The 23643-nt window shown below is 42.5% G+C and overlaps 1 protein-coding gene across 1 annotated transcript in view; it reads left to right on the top strand.

The window, feature by feature from the left end:
• The window catches only part of PAPPA (pappalysin 1), a 2329021-nt gene that overhangs the window by 1195279 nt on the left and 1110099 nt on the right, over positions 1 to 23643 (top strand). The window contains exon 12 of the mRNA XM_063432310.1: positions 2164 to 2299. Within this exon, the coding sequence (XP_063288380.1) occupies positions 2164 to 2299 (136 nt within the window). The remainder of the gene's footprint in view (positions 1 to 2163; positions 2300 to 23643) is intronic.

Here is a 23643-nt window from a genome sequence, read left to right as displayed (position 1 = left end):
CACAATAACTCCCCCAATCCTGTCACTTACCCATGCCACACTCACCCTATCACACTCACCTTCTCTAGCACTGTCACACTCACCCACGCAATCCTGTCACACTCATTCTCCATCACTCTATCACACTTGTCCCCTTCACCCTTCCACACTCACCCTATCACATTAACCCCTCCAATTCTGTCATACTCATACCCCCCAACCATGCCACACTTACCCTGTGGGGCATGAATGAGACACGGAGGAGCTTGGGGGGCATTAATGTGATGCATGGAGGGGCTGGGGGGGGAAGCGATGAGACATATGGGGGGCCCAAGGACAATGTTTGCACCGTGGCCTCATGGTTTCTAGTTACGCCTCCGTATGCCGCATTGTGCAGCTGTCCAGCAGAGCACAGATTGGTCTGTCTGGTCTGTTGTGCTTAGTCAAAATTAAGTATATTTTTTTCTGTTAGCTGGATAGGCAATTGCAAGCAGGCATTGGTACAGGAATGAATAAAGAACACCATAGGATTAAATTATTTTCTGCTAGGAGGGGCAAGGAATGGAGTGAAAAAGTGGGTGTGTATAGCAATTGTTGCATACTATTGAACACGTTGTCACACAATCTATCAATCAAGATTTTAATAATTAAAAGTACATAAAATATTGGTGAAATACAGTCATTGAAAATAACAATGAAAATCTGCAAGTACAGGATGATATCCTTTGTCATGCCCTGCCAATCTGTTAATTTTCAAAAGAATAGCAAACTTAAACAAAAAAACCCTCTTTACAGAGGTGATGGGTGAAACTATTCAGTGCCTAAAATACAAAGCAGCTCAAACACATAAAGTGGAATACCCTTATTTCCACAATATATTAACAATATATAGAAATGTAGTGTAAAATACACCACCTAGTGGAGTGCTAATACAAATATAAGTGATAGAGGGGTAAACTTACCCCAACAATTTTGTGTTGTCTTAAATTCAGGAATATGCTTTTAAACATACAATGAAGGGAACAAAGAGATAAAAAAACATAGTGTAGATGGTTTTGGTGAAAATGCGTGATGAAAGTAAAAAACTGAAACCACTACTAATAAAAATACTACTTCCAGTTGTGGAGGGCGGAAGTGGTAAATGGCACCATTTCCGCCAACCACCTACCTTTTTTTTCAAATATCTCTTAAACACCAATGATATCGTTAGCTACAATTAAACAGGAGTGTTAAAATTAAGTTAACAAATGGGAGCCCTCAATCCCAGGTGTCACCAGGCTACACTAATGTCTATAGAAAATTCACATCCACGATTGGACAATTGAACATCATGTGACCTTAAAGAGGAAGTAATGGAACATTTAAAAAGCAAGAAATCCCTGAGGCTACATTACAGCTGACTGAGGAAGCTCACAGACGAGTGAAACGCGTTTCGGCTGATTTGGACTTTTATTTACAATTGATACACTCCAAATTTCTGGTTTTATATTTACTTTTTATTTGGAATCAATAAATTTTCTTTATCCATTGAAGAGCTTGGAGCCTCTGGGAATCTTTACAGGTAAGTGCCATCCCTTCATACTGGCACATCGCTGACCACCCTCAGAGCCAGGAATTTAAGGCTCTCAACTAGGTGAGCATAACATTTACCACCTATATATTATCTGCCTGTTTGCACATATACCACCCATTGGGTCCCTTTCTTCTTTTGTTTCCTTGTTGTTGTGGAGGTACATCTCAGAGAAAGGGGCGTGTTGCTGCCCAAAGAGCACATAGGCTTACCTACGGAGCCAATATTATATAGGCTCCAGACCATGTGAGTGGTTTCAGTTTTTTACTTTCATCACTCATTTTCACCCAAAACCATCTACACTGTATGTTTTTTTAATCTCTTTGTTCCCTTCATTGTATGTTTAAAAGCATACTCCTGAAATTAAGACAACACAAAATTGTGGGGTAAGTGAACCCCTCTATCACTTATATTTGTATTAGAGTTCCACTAGGTGGTGTATTTTACACTACATTTCTATATATTCAAATGTATATCAGTCTGCACAGCAATGTCTGTATATAATATCATTGTCATCCTGTACCTTGCATCATATGCTTATACACATACAATAATGACTGTATTTATTTGGCAATTGTGATCCCAATTAGTTCATATTCTTTTTTTTTTCGCAGGCCTACTTTGTTCAACCTGTGGTTGTTGCTGCAGTCATTATCCACCTGTTGTCAGATGGAACATATTACAATGTCAACAAGCCAGAAACCATCAATGTGCAGTTGATTGATGCAAAGGAACAATTACATGATATGGGTATATATATATATGTATATGTATATGTGTGTGTATGTGTGTTTCTGTGTGTCACATATATTGATACCTAATATGTATATATCTCAAGATTGTATTAGTGTTTACCAAGGTCACACGGTCAGTTGGCTTTGCGTAGTGCACATCAATAATATTCTTATCAAATGGGCTGAATATATCACCTTTTATGGAAAAAAAAAATCTTCCTTTCTCAAGTCATTTCTATCGTGTTGAGAGTTATAATCAAACTGACATTCACTGTGTCTTTCTACAAAACCCTGATTCTATAGTTTTCTCCAGTTTTTATTTTATTATACACAGTTTCCAGTAATGGCTACGTGGCTTGTTACTTAATGGAATGCCCATACTTGCAATCGATAAATTATAAAATATAAGATACATTTCACCCTGTCAGACAATTTTTTAAAATTATTTAACTCATTTGTAGCATATTTGCTATACTTAGGACAGAAGAGTGCAGACTTCAACTTACAACTGCCAATCTCACATATAAAGGGATTCTATGAATACCTAGCACACATTTCTTTATTAACAAGCTTCAGTGTAACCTCTTTTGTCTAGTTCTTCTACTAGCTTACCTTTTGCATCATATCTATTTATATGCAGAATTTACAGGATTATTTACTAGAGTCAGAATTCAAAGTGAATTTCAAATTTAAGTCTAGAGTATCCAAACTGAAAACATAGCTGACAAATATTTTTCCAGTAATGCTCTTTTCACCTTAGTTCACTTTTACTTCATTAATTTTGGAATCACATTTTAATTTAGTTTTAGTCATAGTCTGGACTTAAAAGCCATTTAGTTTTAGTCTAGTTTAATTCGATTAAATCTCCAGTAGATTTTAGTCGATATGACTAAAATCGAATGGGTCTAGTTAAAGCTTCTGTCTCTTTTACCCCTTCCCCAGCCCCTCTGTGTCTTTTTATGTCCCCTCCAGCCCCTCTAGGTGTCTCTCTCCCCCCAAGCCCTGGTGTAACGTTCACTAGGGAACCCTAACACGCAGACAGAACAGAGTAGAGAGAATTGTAATACCGATCATTAGAATAGTTGGGTTATGCAAAAAGGGAAAGTCAAAACATGAGCCGAGGTCAAGGGAAACAGAGATATGGAAAAAACGAGAGACAAAGCCAAATATCAGTAACCAGGAAATTTAAATAACAAGTGCAACGCTCAATGGTAAACCAAAGATCACAAAAGGGCACTGAGGCAAGGTAGAGGTTGGCTTATATACACACAGGGTGTGTGTGATTGGCCAATCTCCAATTAGTGTTAACCACAACATGGGGGAGGAGTTTCTTCCCTCCCATGTGGTCTCGGAGGTCATCACTGTGTTCCAGGTCACATGACCGGGTGCAACACACATATAATGAAGCTGCTCTGGAGCATCAGACACACTGCCAGTCTGGAGACAAGGACCAGATGATGCCGCTCGCTGTGATGAGGTAAGCAAGGTCGCCGCAAGCGGCGCAGGGGCAGGCCTGACACCTGGTCTGTCTCTTTTGCCTTTCCCCAGCCCCTCTGTGCTGTTATTTCAATTTAGCTTTAGTCATAGTCGTATTTTAGTTATCTGAATTGTTGTAATTTTGGTCTAAAATCCTGAATTCCTAAATGCTATCTGGACAAATCACAAATCAAACAAAATGGGCAAAGTATGAAACAGTTTTATTTAATTTGTGATTTGGACTTCTATCATCAGCACTAAAAAAAGATGACAGATTTTATGGGGTTTTGTAAAGTTAAAGGGTCAAATATAGGGCTTGCCCATTTTAGATTTTACATATTGAAATTTGCCAGATATGCTGCCTTTGAGATCATATGGCAGCCCAGGAAAGAAAATTACACCCATCATGGCATACCATTTACACAGCAAATAACCCATGGTATTCAAATGGGGTATGTCCAATCTTTTTTAGTGGACACTTAATCACAAATCCTGCCAAAGATGGGGTATGTTGACATTGTTGAAGGCTTGTGCAATGTATGGTCATACAATGTAACTAAACACCCATTATTTTTTGCCTAGGTGCGGTGTAAGATTTTAAATCATTGTTTAGTGAATAAGCGAGTGCGCTGGATTGTGTATTCATATGTTGCATTTATATTTATATATATATATATATATATATACTGCTCAAAAAAATAAAGGGAACACAAAAATAACACATCCTAGATCTGAATGAATTAAATATTCTTCTGAAATACTTTGTTCTTTACATAGTTGAATGTGCTGACAACAAAATCACACAAAAATTAAAACATGGAAATCAAATTTTTCAACCTATGGAGGTCTGGATTTGGAGTCACACTCAAAATTAAAGTGGAAAAACACACTACAGGCTGATCTAACTTTGATGTAATGTCCTTAAAACAAGTCAAAGTGTGACCTCCACGTGCCTGTATGACCCCCCTACAACGCCTGTGCATGCTCCTGATGAGGTGGCGGATGGTCTCCTGAGGGATCTCCTTCTAGACCTGGACTAAAGCATCTGCCAACTCCTGGACAGCCTGTGGTGCAACGGGACGTTGGTGGATGGAGCGAGACATGATGTCCCAGATGTGCTCAATTGGATTCAGGTCTGGGGAACGGGCAGGCCAGTCCATAGCATCAATGCCTTCATCTTGCAGGAACTGCTGACACACTGCAGGCACATACGGTCTAGCATTATCTTGCAGTAGGAGGAACCCAGGGCCAAACGCACCAGCATATGGTCTCACAAGGGGTCTGAAGATCTCATCTCGGTACCTAATGGCAGTCAGATTACCTCTGGCGAGCACACGGAGGGCTGTGCGCCCCCCCCAAAGAAATGCCACCCACACCATTACTGATCCACTGCCAAACCAGTCATGCTGGAGGATGTTGCAGGCAGCAGAACGTTCTCCATAGCATCTCCAGACTCTGTCACGTCTGTTACAAGTGCTCAGTGTGAACCTGCTTTCATCTGTGAAGAGCACAGGGCACCAGTGGCAAATTTGCCAATCTTGGTGTTTTCTGGCAAATGCCAAACATCCTGCACGGTGTTGGGCTGTAGGCACAACCCCCACCTGTGGACGTCGGGCCCTCATACCACCCTCATGGAGTCTGTTTCTGACAGTATGAGCAGGCACATGCACATTTGTGGCTTGCTGGAGGTCATTTTGCAGGGCTCTGGCAGTGCTCCTTCTGTTCCTCCTTGCACAAAGGTGGAGGTAGCGGTCCTGCTGCTGGGTTGTTGCCCTCCTATGGCCTCCTCCATGTCTCCTGATGTACTGGCCTGTCTCCTGGTAGTGCCTCCATGCTCTGGACACTATGCTGACAGACACAGCAAACCTTCTTGCCACAGCTTGCATTGATGTGCCATCCTGGATGAGCTGCACTACCTGAGCCACTTGAGTGGGTTGAAGACTCTGACTCATGCTACCTCTAGAGTGAAAGCACCGCCAGCATTCAAAAGTGACCAAAACATCAGCCAGGAAGCATAGGAACTGAGAAGTGGTCTGTGGTCCCCACTTGCGGAACCACTCCTTTATTGGGGGTGTCTTGCTAATTACCTATGATTTCCACCTGTTGTCTATCCCATTTGCACAACAGCATGTGAAATTGTGTACACTACTGGCCCCCCTCCCCACTATCTAATACACTACTGGCCCCCCTCCCCACTATCTAATACACTACTGCTCCCCCTCCCCACTATCTAATACACTAGTGGCCCCCTCCCCACTATCTAATACAATACTGGCCCCCCTCCCCACTATCTAATACAATACTGGCCCCCCTCCCCACTATCTAATACAATACTGGCCCCCCTCCCCACTATCTAATACAATACTGGCCCCCCTCCCCACTATCTAATACAATACTGGCCCCCCTCCCCACTATCTAATACAATACTGGCCCCCCTCCCCACTATCTAATACAATACTGGCCCCCCTCCCCACTATCTAATACAATACTGGCCCCCCTCCCCACTATCTAATACAATACTGGCCCCCCTCCCCACTATCTAATACAATACTGGCCCCCCTCCCCACTATCTAATACAATACTGGCCCCCCTCCCCACTATCTAATACAATACTGGCCCCCCTCCCCACTATCTAATACAATACTGGCCCCCCTCCCCACTATCTACTACAATACTGGCCCCCCTCCCCACTATCTAATACAATACTGGCCCCCCTCCCCACTATCTAATACAATACTGGCCCCCCTCCCCACTATCTAATACAATACTGGCCCCCCTCCCCACTATCTAATACAATACTGGCCCCCTCCCCACTATCTAATACAATACTGGCCCCCCTCCCCACTATCTAATACAATACTGGCCCCCCTCCCCACTATCTAATACAATACTGGCCCCCCTCCCCACTATCTAATACAATACTGGCCCCCCTCCCCACTATCTAATACAATACTGGCCCCCCTCCCCACTATCTAATACAATACTGGCCCCCCTCCCCACTATCTAATACAATACTGGCCCCCCTCCCCACTATCTAATACAATACTGGCCCCCCTCCCCACTATCTAATACAATACTGGCCCCCCTCCCCACTATCTAATACAATACTGGCCCCCCTCCCCACTATCTAATACAATACTGGCCCCCCTCCCCACTATCTAATACAATACTGGCCCCCCTCCCCACTATCTAATACAATACTGGCCCCCCTCCCCACTATCTAATACAATACTGGCCCCCCTCCCCACTATCTAATACAATACTGGCCCCCCTCCCCACTATCTAATACAATACTGGCCCCCCTCCCCACTATCTAATACAATACTGGCCCCCCTCCCCACTATCTAATACAATACTGGCCCCCCTCCCCACTATCTAATACAATACTGGCCCCCCTCCCCACTATCTAATACAATACTGGCCCCCCTCCCCACTATCTAATACAATACTGCCCCCCCTCCCCACTATCTAATACAATACTGGCCCCCCTCCCCACTATCTAATACAATACTGCCCCCCCTCCCCACTATCTAATACAATACTGCCCCCCCTCCCCACTATCTAATACAATACTGCCCCCCCTCCCCACTATCTAATACAATACTGCCCCCCCTCCCCACTATCTAATACAATACTGCCCCCCCTCCCCACTATCTAATACAATACTGGCCCCCTCCCCACTATCTAATACAATACTGGCCCCCTCCCCACTATCTAATACACCCCTCAAATGTAATACACAGTAGGTCCCCCAAACCCCTTTACTCTTACCTGAACTACAAGATGCAGACAGGGCAGCTCAGCTCAGTGATGCCGGTGCCTGTGTGCAGGAGGGAAGGGATGCCGCCATGCTGTGCAGTGTAGATCCGCCGCTGCGCAGCGGCCGGATATGACATCATGTTGTCATATGCCGCTCACATTCGGTGGCTGGTGCAGGAAAAATCATTGCGCTCGCTCAGCTCTTCTAACCATGAGCCGCAGAAGCATCGGCCGTCCGCGGAAGGGCGAAGTAAAGGGAGAAAAATATTTTCTTGTCTTGTGCAGCCACATCTTAAAGCGGCCCCAGGGCCGGCGGCCTACCGGGAAATTTCCCGGTTTCCCGGTAGGCCAGTCCGGCCCTGGTGACATCACTTTGACACTGATCTCTGCCTCTCTCTCCTCTGTAGCGTTTTGAGGTGAGAGAGACAGAGATCAGAGAGGATAGATTGTTGCAGTGTTCAAAGTGTTGCTAGAAGTGTCAAAAACCTATTAAAAAAACAAAATCCATTTTAACCCCTTCCTTGCCAAATCCTATTACAGCAGTGCATTAGTACTTCAAAAAAAAAAAAAACTTTGTGTTAGCAATTTATTAGTTTTGTGTTGGTGAAACATGCAGCGCATGTATAGCTTGGAGGCGGCATATGCCTTCTTGGCTTCAGAGTCTGAAGCTACTGACACTGCATCCAATTTTGACCCAGGTCAGTTTAGCGACACATTTAGTGACATGTCATCTGCCTGTGAGCCGGCTGCTAAAAGAAGCTGTGCTTCATCTGCTACGCCGAATGTGGAGGAGGACTTGGTACCTCCACAGTTAGTTGAGCTTAACATCCCTCCTTTTAGTGCCAACGCAGGCATTAAAGTCAATGTGCAGGACTTCTCTACTATGCAATATATGGAGTTATTTTTGGAGGATACCATCTGGTAGGAGATTGCTTCCCAGACTAATCTCTATGCTATGAATACCAATCACAGGTTACCTCTTTTTACGGAGGAATGTGTGTAACAATGTGCTTAGAAAGTGAGAAATGATTTACAGGCAGCTCTATACACTTGTGTGGAGATATCCTCAATTCCACTAAACAAATATGTAGTAAGGGACAAAGACCTACACCTATAAGTGGAGCGCTCAAACACATATATGGCTTACCAAACGTTATTCCGTTCAATAATGCAGTATACAGTACATGTAAAAAAAAAATACAAGATAGTGCAGATGGTATATAAAGTGGCAGTGCAATAATAGCAGTGATATTGTAGTGAACTTGTACACTCACATTTTAAGGAGCCTGTATATGAAAACACTGGCTCCGTATTGAGGCTTGTGTGCTTATTATGGTAGCACCACCCTTCTACTTCGGCTTGGGATGATTCTGGTCCTGAGCCTATGGATCCCGGCTCTAGGTATATACATTTTGTACCAATTCAAATGGGGATGGCACTACCCCTATGAAGATTCCTGGAAGGCTCCAAAAAAGGACTTGAGTAGGATTTTAAAAAGTAACACATTTATTGAAAATAAAAACAAAATGAATATGTTTCAAAGGACTTTTATATGTTCATTTTGTTTTATTTTCAATAAATGTGTTACTTTTTTAAATCCTACTCAAGTCCTTTTTTGGAGCCTTCAAGGAATCTTCATAGGGGTAGTGCCATCCCCATTTGAATTGGTACAAAATTTATATATCTAGAGCCGGGATCCATAGGCTCAGGACCAGAATCATCCCAAGCCGAAGTAGAAGGGTGGTGCTTCCATAATAAGTACACAAGCCTCAATACGGAGCCAGTGTTTTCATATACAGGCTCTTTAAAATGTGAGTGCACAAATTCACTATGATATCACTGCCATTATTGCACTGCCACTTTATATACCATCTGCACTATCTTGTATTTTTTTTTACATGTACTGTATACTGCATTATTGAGCGGAATAACGTTTGGTAAGCCATATATGTGTTTGGTAAGCCATATATGTGTTTGAGCGCTCCACTTATAGGTGTAGGTCTTTGTCACTTACTCCGCACTATAATCTACATAATCTCTATGCTACCCAATTTTTTGATGCAAATCCAGGTAGCTATGTAGTCAGGGAGCATGCTTGGCATCCCACAGCTGTCCCTGAACTCAAAATATTCTGGGCTCTTACCCTGCTCATGGGGATACTAAAGAAGCCTTCAATCCGCTCTTAATGGTGCACCAACCCAATATGTTCTAGTCCTATATACTCCCAAACAATGTCTAGAGCAAGATATGAGTTGGTGCTGCGATACTTGCATTTCAATGATAATACCCTCTGTCACCCCAGAGATCACCCCCAATATGACAGGCTTCACAAAATACGCCCACTAATAGACCATCTGCAGCAAAGATTTTCTGACGTTTATACTTCCCCAGCAAAATGTATCTGTTGATTAATCCCTTATGAAATATAAAGGGAGATTGGGGTTCAAACAGTACATTCCCTCAAAGCACGCTAGGTATGGCGTCAAGTTTTACAAATTGTGCGAGAGCGAAAGTGGCTATACGTTTGCCTTTCGCGTACATGAGGGGAAAGATGGTCAACTGGACCCTCCTGGCTTTCCTGACTCTCTGGGGACAAGTGGGAAAATAGTTTGGGACCTACTGACCCCCTTGTTCAATAAGGGTTACCACCTTTATGTGGACATTTTCTATAGTAATGTCCGTTTGTTTAAATCGCTTTATAGTTTGCAGACATTGGCCTGCGGCACTGTTAGAAAAAACTCCAAAGATTTTCCCAGACCTCTCACAGAGGCCAAATTAAAAAAAGGTCAATGCAAAGCTCTGCGCAAAGCTGAAGTGCTTGCAATTAAATTTAAGGACAGGAAGGTTGTTAACATGCTAACCACCATCCATGACGAAAGCATGTCAGACGTCACTGTCCGAGACAGAGTAAATTCCAAACCTGTTTGCGGCAGGGCTTATAACAGGCACATGGGAGGTGTAGATTTGGCTGATCATCTCATGCACTCATATCTTAATTTAAGAAAAACTAAAGCCTGGTACAAAAAGGTGGCTATCTGATGCAAGTAGCAACCCACAATTCGTTTATACTTTTAAAAAAAAATGAATCCTGGAAGAACTGCCTTTCTCCAATTTCAACTAAATGTGATTTCAACAATCATTTATGGAGATGGTTCCGTTGAAGTTCCAACAACGGTGCCAGAGGAATCAAGAATTGGTGCTACACATTATATTTTTAAGATCCCCCTACTACAAATAAAACAAATCCCCAGAAACGTTGTCGGGTCTGTTACAAAAAAGGGAAAAGGACAGACACCCCAATTCACTGTCCCGATTGCCCTTCAAAACCCGGGTTATGTATTGGAACATGTTTAAAGCTCTACCACACAGCCTTACCTTTTAGTAAGACTTGTTCCTGAATTATGTTTTTGTTTCTTTTTAAAGCAGAACATTTTAGTTAGTTTCCTTTCCCCAAATCTCCAGTTAGATTCTTTTTGCAGGAGTTAGTTCAGAGAGTGCTGCTAAAGGTGCATTTGATACCTGCACATTTGGTTAAAAAAGTATTGTGGCCGAAATCTAAAAGCAAAGTGTGTATAAAAAATAGAATTTAAAAATTACCACCATACACTTTCTCTGATTATTAAGGGGCAAAATGGTTGGGGGAAAAAAGTCAAAACCTTGGATGTGTACTTTATATAAATATATACTTTCAAACCATAAATTCACTTTGGTGGATGGAAAAATGCACCACACTTAGCATGTGCCTAGCAAAGCAAGCAAACTATATTCAGCCAAAATGGGCAAGTCTAAAATTTGTTACTGTAAAATCATGGCAAACCAATGCATGGGGGGCCATAGGTGTACTCAGGGGACTTTGCAGAAAAAAAAAACTGGGTGTTTTCTGGCAGTCACATATAACCTGCTGGCTAAAATAAAAAAGCAGAATTCACAAATTATCACCATGCAGGTTCTCTGAAAATATTTTAGCACAATGGTTGGGGAAATGTTAAAACACCCCATATAAAATACCCTGGAATGTCTACTTGATAAAAATATACACTTTCATGATGGTAACACTAACTGGGGGATGCAAAAATACACCAAACTGGAGATAGGCCTATATATCAAGTTGAAAAACTGACATGCACAAGTCTCTGTCATGGCCTTTTAGCCCCCAAACAACCCGACAAGCCTATGCATGGGTGGTATCACTGTACTCAAGAGATGTTGCTTAACACATATTGGGGTGTTGTTTGGCAGTGACACATTACAGGATCTGTTAATTAATGCCTAAAGTACAAAGTGTGTGGGAAAAAAATTACTACCCAAAAATTTGACAAAGGCTGGTGGTAGAATTCAGTGCATGAAAAGTGTTAAAATACCACCATTTGAAATACCATAGGGTGTCTACTTTTCAAAAATATATAGTTTGATGGCGGTAAAATACATTGGCCCATATAGGATATGGGTGCAAGTTGACTACATGTCACAATTCCAAGTTGGAAAATGGATATGCACACCTGCCAAATGTGGCATTTTAGCCCCCAAACAACCCAACAAGCCTATGCATGGGTGGTATCACTGTACTCAGGAGATGTTGCTGAACACATATTGGGGTGTTGTTTGGCAGTGACACATAACAGGATCTGTTAATTCATGCCTAAAGTACAATGTGTGTGGAAAAAAACACAAAAAGAATAGCTACCCAAAAGTTTGACAAAGGCTGGTGGTAGAATAAGTGAATGGAAAGTGTTAAAATACCACCATTTGAAATACCCTAGGGTGTCTACCTTTCAAAAATATATGGTTTGATGGGGGTAAAATACATTGGCCGGCCTTACAAATGTCCCAAATAGGACATGTGCGCTGGTTGACTACATGTCAAACTTCCAGTTGGAAAATGGATATGCGCACCTGCCAAATGTGGCCTTTTAGCCCCCCAAACAACCCAACAAGCCTATGCATAGGTGGTATCACTGTACTCGGCAGATGTTGCTGAACACATATTAGTGTGTTTTTTGGCAGCAACACATAACAGGGTCTGTGAATTTATACCTGAATTGCAATGTATGTGAAAAAAAACTACCTATGCGAAGTTTGGCAAAGACTGGTGGTAAAATGGCTGCATAGAAAGTGTCAAACTATCCTTAGATTAATTCCCTGGGTTGTCTACTTTAAAATATATATATATACACACACACACGTGGGGTGTTTTCCAGAGATTTATGACAAATAATAGTGTTACAATGTCGCTATTGATAAATTTTAAAAATGTATGTTTTGAAACCGCAATATCCTACTTGTACTTATAGCCCTATAACTTGCAAAAAAAAGCAAAAAATCATGTAAACACTGAGTATTTTTAAACTCGGGACAAAATTGTGAATCTATTTAGCAGGTTTTTTCATTAGCTTTTGTAGGTGAGTAAAATATTTTTCAAGTAAAAGTCAATAAACATGTATTTTCTTACATTTGTCATCATATTTTTAATTTTTTTTAAAAATTAAATTACATGTGATTATATAAATAATGGTACGTAAAGAAAGCCCTTTTTGTCCTGAAAAAAACAATATATCATTTGTATGGGAACAGTAAATGAGAGAGCAGAAAATTACAGCTAAACACCACAAAAGTGTAAAAAGAGGCCTGGTCCTTAACGTACAACATCGCAAAAAACAGGCCGGTCCTTAAGGGGTTAATAGATCATGGAAAAAAAAGTCGAACAATGACTAAAAAAAAAAAAAGACTAACAACAAAAAGAAAAATAGTACTATTGGAAAAAAGAGAAAAAAAAACACCTTAAAAAAAATCTCTGTAGTATAATAGCCCATTAATGAATGGTTGTTGATAGACATCTTAGTAGAATATTTATTAAGGCTCTCACATGGCAAACAACTTTGCAATACTGGTGCTCAGAATATATAGCGGATAAGCACACTTCCACTAGTAGAGTGATTAGTAGTAAATACTAAATAGATCACTGCTCAACAGATACTGACAAAAACGTAGTGTAATCGTATCTTTGTCTAAAAAGCTACTCTTATATGTGTAATAGGTGTTACTATAATTGTTTTTCACAATGTAACTAGAAAGTAGCAAGACGCCATGATCGGTTTATTTCTATGTGACTAGAGAAGATACAAAAATATGGCAGACTAAACAGTTCGCAGTGTAAGTATGGGTTCAAAAATGAAAGATATCTTGAACAACACTGCTGCAATCACGAATGGAATAAATATAGATCTAATTGTGACACACAGTGATGTCAAATAGTATCAGAGCGCCATGATTGATCTATTGCTGTTTAACAAATAAAGTGCAGAGCTGTAACGACCCAAGCAACTTACAGTGAGATGAAATAGTAGGAATGGAGGAATACAGGAGAAAGAGGAATCAGAAGGGAGTCTTAAGTAGTATAACTTTCCCTATTGTGCCTTCATGGGCACCCCTTACCCCAAAACAGATATCCCTGTCTTGCCTTGTAAATGACATTAGCCCTCCCCACAACACTGGAGTGAAATCAGTTTGGTGAACCCTAACACTATGATAGTATACTGTGTGATCCTTGTCTGTAGATAGCATGGTCCTCTAGGGCAAAAACATGCACAGTCCTTTTATTTTCTTTTAAACCCGGCAACTTTATTCGTAAATTTACACATGAGGCAGCAGCAAATGTAAACATAAATGAAATAATGTAACACAAATCCCTATAACAAAAAGCCTAGCTCGTCTGAGCACTAACTCACATCAGAGTCCCTATCTATCAGGGTTTAAACTATAACATAATGTATTGGATTCACCAACCTAGTGTCTTTGTCCACTCTCAGCACTCCAGTGCTCCAAGACAGCATTGACTGCTTTTCTTTTGCACTCCCAGTGCTCCAAGCCAGCACTCCCAGTGCCTCAAGCCAGCACTCCCAGTGCCTCAAGCCAGCACTCCCAGTGCCTCAAGCCAGCACTCCCAGTGCCTCAAGCCAGCACTCCCAGTGCCTGGTCTCCTTGACTCTCTTACTGGAGAGAACACCCTCTCTCCTAGCCTGCTTCCTGAGAGGAAGCCAGCAATCCCCCTCTACCTGCCTAGCAGGGAGTGGTTTATTCCCACTGCTACGGCTGATTATCAGCAGCTGAGCAGTGGGTTGGATACAGTCCAAAAAACCCTGGCCTGGATCTATGTCTCCCAGGAAAACCACTAAAATGTGGAGTGGAGCATTGGCCCACCCTTCTCTCCAAATGCTCCACCCCAGGGGCCCATAACTAAACAAAGCTTTGTGTTGTGCAACACACAAACTACATATACTCCCCCTGGGGTTAAATGGCTTCTCTGCCTTCACTTAATCACATATCCTCCTCCCCAGCTCAGACCCATCGGGTCGAGCGGCCTTAGAACACCAACCGTGAACATTCATGTCACCTAGGGCTGTACCAGCCCTGACTTGCTCCTCACTTACAGGACGTGGTCTATTGCAGATGGCTGCTACCTTGCTCCCTTGTAGTTTAAGGAACCCCCACCCAAGTGGATAACCAAAATAGTTAGCTTCCTCAAAGCCTAGATAACACTTGTTAGCGGTCAAACCGGCAGCCCTTACATTATTCACAGCTAACTGGACCTTCATCAGGTTGCTTCCCAGTCCACCCTGTGAATTACCACATCACCAAGGGAGGCAGCTGCATACTCTCTGTGGGGCCAAAGTATTCTATTCATCATATGCAAAAAGGGGGCCGTTGCACCATGCAACCTGAATGGCAGTATTTTATGTTGCCATAACCCCTCAGGAGTAGAAAATGCTGCCCTTCCCTTTGGTGTCTCTGTCAAGGGAACCTGCCAATACCCAATGATCAGGTCCAAGGTACTCAGATACCTGGCCTTACTTATACGCTCTTGCATTTGAGCTACATGTACTATAGGGCATTTAACATTTACAACCTCTGTGACAAACTCTACTTTGGGGTATGTGTGGGTGTCACCATGTGTACACACAATATAAATCATTTGTAACCTCACTCCCTGAATCAATTAGCGCTTGTACACAATACCCCTCCATCATCACCACTATTAACTGTGTTTTAACACCACCACCAGTCACCATACACATCTTTAAGCAAGTCAATACAATCCTATGCAGAGCCCTTAATACTATGTCACATTGTATTGTCTCTTCACTCTCAGGACAGTTATATGTAATATGTCCTTGCATGTGGTAGTTGAAGCTGAGTTTTTTCTCAGTCTGGTCTCGTAGCCATAATGGGACTTTTGGGTACATTCTACCATCATCGGTATATTGTCCCAGACTTTGTCCTTTCTTTACAGTTTCCCTGCTTATCAGGTTGCTAGTGGATCTAGGCTGAGGATCAATACTGTGTGGCTCCTTAGCAGCCAAGTTCCTCTCAATCATCAGCTGCTTCCACATCCACAGCAGCTGCTGGTTTGACACACTCTCAATGTCCAAGTTACTTTCAAAAGCAAACTTTACAAAGACTTGGCGTGTAACTAGCCTTTTTTGATAAGCTATACGCCCAATACCTTCATAAGCTCAACCTCTTCTGTTGACCAGCTCATCCTCCACTGGAACAAGTCCCTCCATGAAGGGCTCCACAATACCCTCCATCAGTTCTGTGAATTCCTGGGAGCCTTCCTTGCGCTCTACTGTTAATGCTACAGGTCTCCTCTCTATATCCTCAGAGGGTTGGCCATGGAGGCTGTCTAGAGCAACTTCCTCCTGCATGAATGCAGCCTTTGATCTCAGCTCCATGCCATCATGCTCGGCCTGGCCTGGTATGGAGCGCTGTTCTTCTGCCGGAGGCCCAGACTCCCAGCTTAGCTCCTCTTTCCTTTGCCTGGTTTCCTTCCCAGGGGTATCCTCTGCTTGCTCGGCCTTGAGTGGCCACCTCTCAATGTCAGCAAAGCTTTCCTCTGGGCTGTCTGGCGGTCTCCCTGCTCCCTCAGGGGTGTGCAGAGACGCAGTCATGGCCTCTCGCTGGGTCATGACAGCCCTGGTATCAAACAGCCAGTCAGGCATTCCAAGCTCCGCCTTTAATTCCATGGCTGTGTTCCCAGAATCTGGCAGCTGTTCCAGGTAGTCAGTGCACCCAGGCCTTGTAGCAGTAGCAGGTGTCTCAGAAATATTTAATTCTGCTACGCCAATGTCATCTACATTGTCACTTTCGACTTGGTTGGGCTTAGGTGCAGACATACCCATCTTGTCACCACAGCTTGGTTCTGTAACTGTCGCTCTCTCTTGACTTAGATCAGAAGCGGCTACTTCGCCTTTCTTATTTTGACTTCGTTCTGCCACTACTTCTCTGCCTTGCTTTTCTCTGCCAAACTGTCCAACAGCTGGTTGCAATTTTGGGGTAGCCTCTGCTACCAAACAGTGCACAGCATTTTTTTGCTCAACTGGGGTGCTTTGCTTCTCTCTATTTTGCTCAGCTCCTCTGCTGTTGTCTTCTCTGACTCCCCAAGTCAGTCTGCTTCTCATGCCTTTAACTTGTTCACTTGGGTGAACATCAGCGGCTTCTGCTTCATTTTTCTTTCCCTTGCTGTATTCACTAGCTTTACTTACACCTTCTGGGTGGTTTTTGCTTACCACCAACTCTCGGCCTTGCATAAATTTTTTTCTCATCTTTGCAGTTTTCTTTAGGATGTTTATGCATGCTTTAGTCTTATCACCTTTACACTGCGTATTTTCACTTGTCTCATTCTTTACAGCACAAACCAACTTGACACTGCTGGCCTCAGTCACAGTCTTTCTTTCTCCTTTCTGATTCTTCTGACTTTTCTTACTTTGGCGCATGTCATCAGTGTCGCCATCACTGCCTCTTGACAATTCCGCTTTTTCCTTTAGCTTTGCTGGACTCTTTACAAACTTTTTTTCTTTTTGTTCCTTGGAGGAACCAACTGGCTTTTCACCCTCTTCCATTTTATCACTTCTTTTAGGCTCAATTTCATCTTTCTTGCCTTTTAATTCCTGTTCTTTCTCTTCTGCGTGTTTCTCAATGTAACGCGTTGCTGCCTCCATGCTTTGCAGCTTGCTGAAGACTCCTTCTACTGCCTCTGTCATCTCATGCAGGATGTCAGTAGCTTGGTTACAGGGTCCCTTGTCCCCATGCTCCCTGCAGGGGGCAATCTGCAAAACCTCAGTAAGGGCAGCTCTATGCTCCTGCTGAGCATCCCTCAGGTTCTTAACCTGTGCAGCCAGGAAATGGTTGGTGTTTTGTTGTATAGCGGTTTATCACAACTGATTGAAACATACAATTGTGTTAAGTAGTATTGGGACACTGTGATCGATCTATTGCTGTAGGAAAATACAATACAGAGATATAACGTTACAAGTTGCTTGCAGTGACATGTAGTCAATAGGGATGAAGGAATATAGGAAAAGGGGAATCAGAAGGGAGTCTGAGTAGATAACTTGCCCTATTGTGTCTTCATGGGCACCCCTTAACCCAAAAATATGAGATATCCATGTCCAGCCTTGTAAAGTGATTGTCCCTCCACCCAACACTGAAATTAAATTGGTTTAGTTTAACCTATTGTGCTGTGAGTAGATAAGTCTGATCCCTCACAGTTAATCCTGTGCCTAAGTTGTCAAGATGACAGCAATTCAGAATGTCTGGTAGCACTACAATGGTTAGGTGCCAATGAGAGCAACAGAGCCCCTGCCACGCGTTTTGCTAGTTCAACTCATCAAAGGGGAACCAGACCTACAAAAGTGCTGGTATAAAAAGGAGAATGCTTCAATCTGTTTGGTTCAGCCATATGTGAATGCATCAATGGAAAGTTAGTGCATCTGCAGCTGTATTTTCAATGATTGGTGAGACAAAACTCAATAAGACACGGGGGAGTGAAGATAGAACCCGGGAATGGACTGTGCTTGGTAGATCCCGATATTGGTAATGTAGCTAACTAATTTAACAAAATAATCCTAAAATCAGATTACGTTCAAACTAAAAAATATTTTTTAGTTGAAATCACTGATTGTAAAGACATATTTCTGTCCTGGCAAACTTTTAAACGATATAGCAATTATCGTATATACTTGAGTATAAAACAAGTTTTTCGGCACATTTTTGTGCTGAAAAAGCCCCACTCGTCATATACTAGAGTCAATGTCTGTATTATGGTAACTTACATTGCTCCCAGCCCGGCGGTCCTGTTGGGGGCTGGGAGCAATGCCTCGTTTCCACTGAGCGGATCGGTTCGGTTCGGTACGGTTCGCTATTTTGGGTGTTTCCATTATGAAAGTAGTCCATACAAGCGAACCGTACCGATCCATTCAGCGTCCTGCTTCAGATGTAGGGCCATAGGAAATGGATCGGTTCGGTTAGGGCATTTTTTCTAAACCCCCCATGGCCCTGGCGGTCCTACTTGCAGTGGAAACGCTCACCAGAATGGGCAGGTCCATTCTAAACCTTCCAAACTCTACCGACCCGAACTGATCCGCTCAGTGGAAACGAGGCATTAGTTACCTTTACAGCAGCTCTGTTCAGCTCGCTTCTCCTCCGTTCCGGTCAGCTCCACTGTAAGTCTTGCAAGAACCGCAGCCGTCAGAGCCGTGGCAACGCTCTGCGCAGCACTCAGACCGCGAGACTTACAGTGGAGCTGACCGGAACGGAGGAGAGGGGAGCTGAACAGAGCTGCTGTAAAGGTAAGTAACAGCTTGCTCCCAGCCCCCCTCCTGCACAGCCCATCCACTGGACCACAAGGGAATAATATGGCCTCCCTGGCCAGCTAACAAGCAGGGAGGGGGGGGGGACAAAAAAATAATAATAATATTAAAATAAAATAAAAATGTAATATTACCGGTGAAAATAATTAAAATTAAAATGCAATATTAAAATAATAATAATAAAAAACAAAAAATGCCCACCCCCACCAAGGTTACACACTCTGCATCACATACACAAACTCACTCTGCATTCATACACACACACACACTGCATTCACACACACACACACACTGCATTCATACACATACACACAAACACACTCTGCATCATATACACACACTGCACTCATACACACACGCTGCACTCATACACACACACTGCACTCATACACACACACACTTCATTCATACACACACACTGCATTATATTCATACACACACACACTGCATTATATACACACTCGCACTGCATTCATACACACACGCACTGCATTAATACACACACACACACTCTGCATTATATATACACACACACACACTGAATTCATTATATACACACACTGTAAATAAATATTCAATTAATATAATTTTGGGGGGATCTAATTTTATTTAGAAATGTACCAATAGCTGCTGCATTTCCCACCTTAGTCTTATACTCGAGTCAATACGTTTTCTCAGTTTTTTGGGGTAAAATTAGGGGTCTCGACTTATATTCCGGTCGACTTATACTCGAGTATAAAAAGGTATTATCCTAGTGAAGACTTCTTATTCTTAAACCCTTCAAGATGGGATGGATTATATCACAAGTGTGGAATAATAAAAAAAAAGCATCACACGGTGCTTAGTGTTGAATTTAAAAATAGGGGTGCATATCATTTTTAAGCTAATAATGAAGTGAAAATGGTAAAAAAAAAAAAAACAGTATAACTTGCCAAAATAGATCACCGAGTAATATTGCATTGTAATTAGATAATAATGACTAGTGTTTTTATATGTTGTCAATTGTAACATCAATTGGTGCACAGACAAATTGTATACTAAATGAACTATATTGATCCTATTTTTGCCAATAGTTCTTATGTATACAAAGGTAATTACATCAAGATTCCGATGATGACGGCTAATATTAAGGTTTGTATACATCTTTGCATCAAGTAGATTTGAGGATTGTAAACTGCATTTATCTAATTTGCCCTGTACAGCTGTGTCTAATGGTCATACTATGGCGGATTCCAGTTGAACATGTAACTAGAAAATTTACATATTACCAACAGAGCCGAATGAGTGTTCCGATCTATAGTATTTTGGGTGTTGTGGTTGATAGTAGACAGATAGTAGACCCAAGATACGGTTTGCACTGTACTTTGTAATTTCATATTATAGAGAAGTGACAGCAGTAAAAAGAAGAATCCAATGCATAATGCATTAATTAAGATCAATAGCTAACAAATAAATGCCATAGTGGAACTATAATTTACATAGTTCCCCTGACTTGTGGGAATTGTAGTTTATTTTTGGCATAATATGGATAAAGACCATAGTGTCAATGATGATTGTCCTAATTAATTTACATATTGACAACATAGCTCAATTTAGCTATTGATCTTAATGCATTAGATATGCATTATGCATTTTACTGCTGTCACTTTTCTATAATATGAAATTACAAAGTACATTGCAGACCATATCTTGGGTACTGCACTTAGCTGAGTGGTTGAGGGGTAGACAAAACACTAGAGAAAGACCAAGAAGAGGTCTTTGGCTGAATCTATGGCTTTGGCCATTACTGAACCTATGCAATTAGGTATGATAAGATTGTCTGAGGCAGAAGGAGAGAAGGTCTATGTTTATATTGTAGAAAGACTGGAAACCTCCAAAGCCTAAGGTCAATGGAGGACAGGCCTTGGGTGTTTTCCATCAGCCCTCAATGGGGGAGGTGGAGTGGGGGGGGGTGTTGGGGGGGGGGGGGGATGAGTACATAATTCAGCCCTTATTGATTCTGATAATTTTGTTGACAAAACGTTTGCTCAGAAATATTATCTCTCTCTTAAAGATAGAACTACACTCTTGGCTCTATAGGCCATAGATGGTAGGCCACTTCAATAACCATTAGTTATTAGTAAGGAAACACCATTAGTAAGGAAACAATTTACAAGAAATTAATATTACAGTACATTTCTTCACCTTCTTTTCCTATAGTCTTAAGTTATCCATAGTTGCCTAAACATAATCCTAACACAATATTACTAAAAAAGTGCGCTAATACTGGTGATGGTAAATCTGCAAATGAACGAAAAATAATATAGTGCAGATTATCGAAATATATTGTTAAGTATAGGGAGTGAGGGGAAAGAATTCACATGCACCAGAGCCCTATCACCCCTGGCTCTGGGTTAGCAAGGCTCTTGCGGAGTCTGCGGTGCTGATGGTGTCCGGTGCGGTGCTTATAGTCCTCGGCATCTGCTAGGAAGTATCCGTTGACGGAGGTGCCCAGTTGGGGTGCCAGGTGGTCCGTTACATTGGGTGTAGCTGTGGAATGGCATCCTAGTGCGAGGAGCAGCATCCTGGAGACACTGGTAAAGTATGGATTTATAATTATGAGCAACGCTTGTCCCCGTACAGCGCCCCTGACTACAGAAGCATGGCACTCAGCTACACTGAGGCAGAGTTTGACGCTATGCTGAAGAGGCGACTGGCATTCTTTGGACCCAACCCAGCTGAGAAATATGTACAGTCCATGAGGAACCTACTGACAGAACTGGCAAGGAAGAGGGCACGGTGTGAGATATCCACGGCCAAGCAACAGAATGCAGTACAGGGAGCCAAAGGTGTCGTCCTTCCTCCCCAGCAACAATTTACCTTGCATGGAGAAGAGACAACCAGTCTATCTCCCCAGCGGCTGTGTGCAGTCCAAGGAGCCGATGGTGTCATCCTTCCTCCCCAGCGGCAGAATGAGTTTCAGGGAGAGGAGACAACCGGTCTCTCTCCCCAGCGGCAGTGTAAATGGCAGGGAGAGGAGGCAACTGGCCTCTCTCCCCAGCGGCAGCGTATCCGACCAGGAGTGGAGACAATCGGTCTCACTCCCCAGCAACAATGTCCAGTACAGGGGGCCAAAGGTGTCGTCAATACCCCCAGCGGAAGTTTACCTTGAAGGGAGAGGAGAAAACCGGTCTCTCTCCCCAGTGGCAGTGTAAATTGCAGGGAGAGGAGGCAAGCGGTCTCCCTCCAGAGCAGTAGTGTGCATCCCAGGGGGCCGAAGGTGTCATCCTTCCCCCCCAGCGGCAGTTAATCTTACAGGGAGTGGAGACAAGCGATTTCCCTCCCCAGCAGCGGTGTGCATCCCAGGGCGCTGAAGGACAGAAGGTCAGGCACCGACCATCAGAAGGTCAGGTACCTGGTTAGTCTCCCCTGGGAAGGGAAGGTGTGTGACGAAAGCCATTTCACCACTGGGTTTTGGAGGGACAACTTGCCAGCCTTTTACCCTGTGACTATGGCCCCTTTAAATGATTTTAACTGAGAGACCCTATTTGTGCCTATTGACACTTTAAACATTGGTTCTTCGAACTCCCGAACAGTCGAAGTGGCCACCATTCGCCATCTTGTTCGCATGGACTTAAACTACAAATAGACTCCAGGGGGACTCCGGTCGGCCCTCCAGTGGCACTTAGCTGTGAATCTTTGGAACTGTTTTGGGCATGAAATCCCGGGTTCACCAGGGCAAAAATATGATTTCCATAAAATTTCTGAACCCCTGATCTGATCTGGGGGATTTTTGGATATGTTGTTCACCTAGATCAGAGCTATCAGGAGATGTAACATTTACTTTTTAAAAATGTGTTTTTTTTCTGCCTGGGGATAATTAAGTTAATGCATTAACTACCTTAATTATATCACTAGCAGAGGGGAGGGATTGTTTACTGTATGTGGGAGTGTTGTTCATTGTTACATTGTTTTTATTGGTCTGTACATTTTGTAATTTAGTGCCCCATCAGGTCCAGCGGGTGTTAACAACCTTCTGTGGCGTATGGATTCTTAATATTTAATGGATTGTTATTATTTTATGTATACATATACATTGTAGCTATATATTATTTTAGGGATAGTTAAAGGTTATCAACTGGAATAATTAACTAAAACAATTTCTAAAATAAACTTGTAATGGGATCTTTGTCCCCTAAAACTATGAAAGCTATAAATGCTATTAACGCTATACGCTAGGAATGACCGGGGCAAGATGTCTGACTGTTAATGTCTGTCATGCCTGAAGAAAGCCATAGTGGCTTATATTAAAGCTGAAAACTGACACCTTCTTCTTCTTGGAATTGGTGGATATAATTGCTAAAGAGATGTTTTGTTTAAATGGAATACCCAATGAAATAGTATCTGATAGAGGTCTGTAAAATCTGGTTTGGAACGATCGTCACTGTTGAATCTTCTTAATTTCTTCTTCTCTTCAGTTGATTGATGTGACGAGAGCAAT

Source organism: Pelobates fuscus, chromosome 9 (genome assembly GCF_036172605.1).
Source record: "Pelobates fuscus isolate aPelFus1 chromosome 9, aPelFus1.pri, whole genome shotgun sequence".
Classification (NCBI taxonomy): Eukaryota; Metazoa; Chordata; class Amphibia; order Anura; family Pelobatidae; genus Pelobates; species Pelobates fuscus.
Note: the sequence above shows the minus strand (reverse complement) of the source record. Positions and strands in the feature narration are given on the sequence as shown.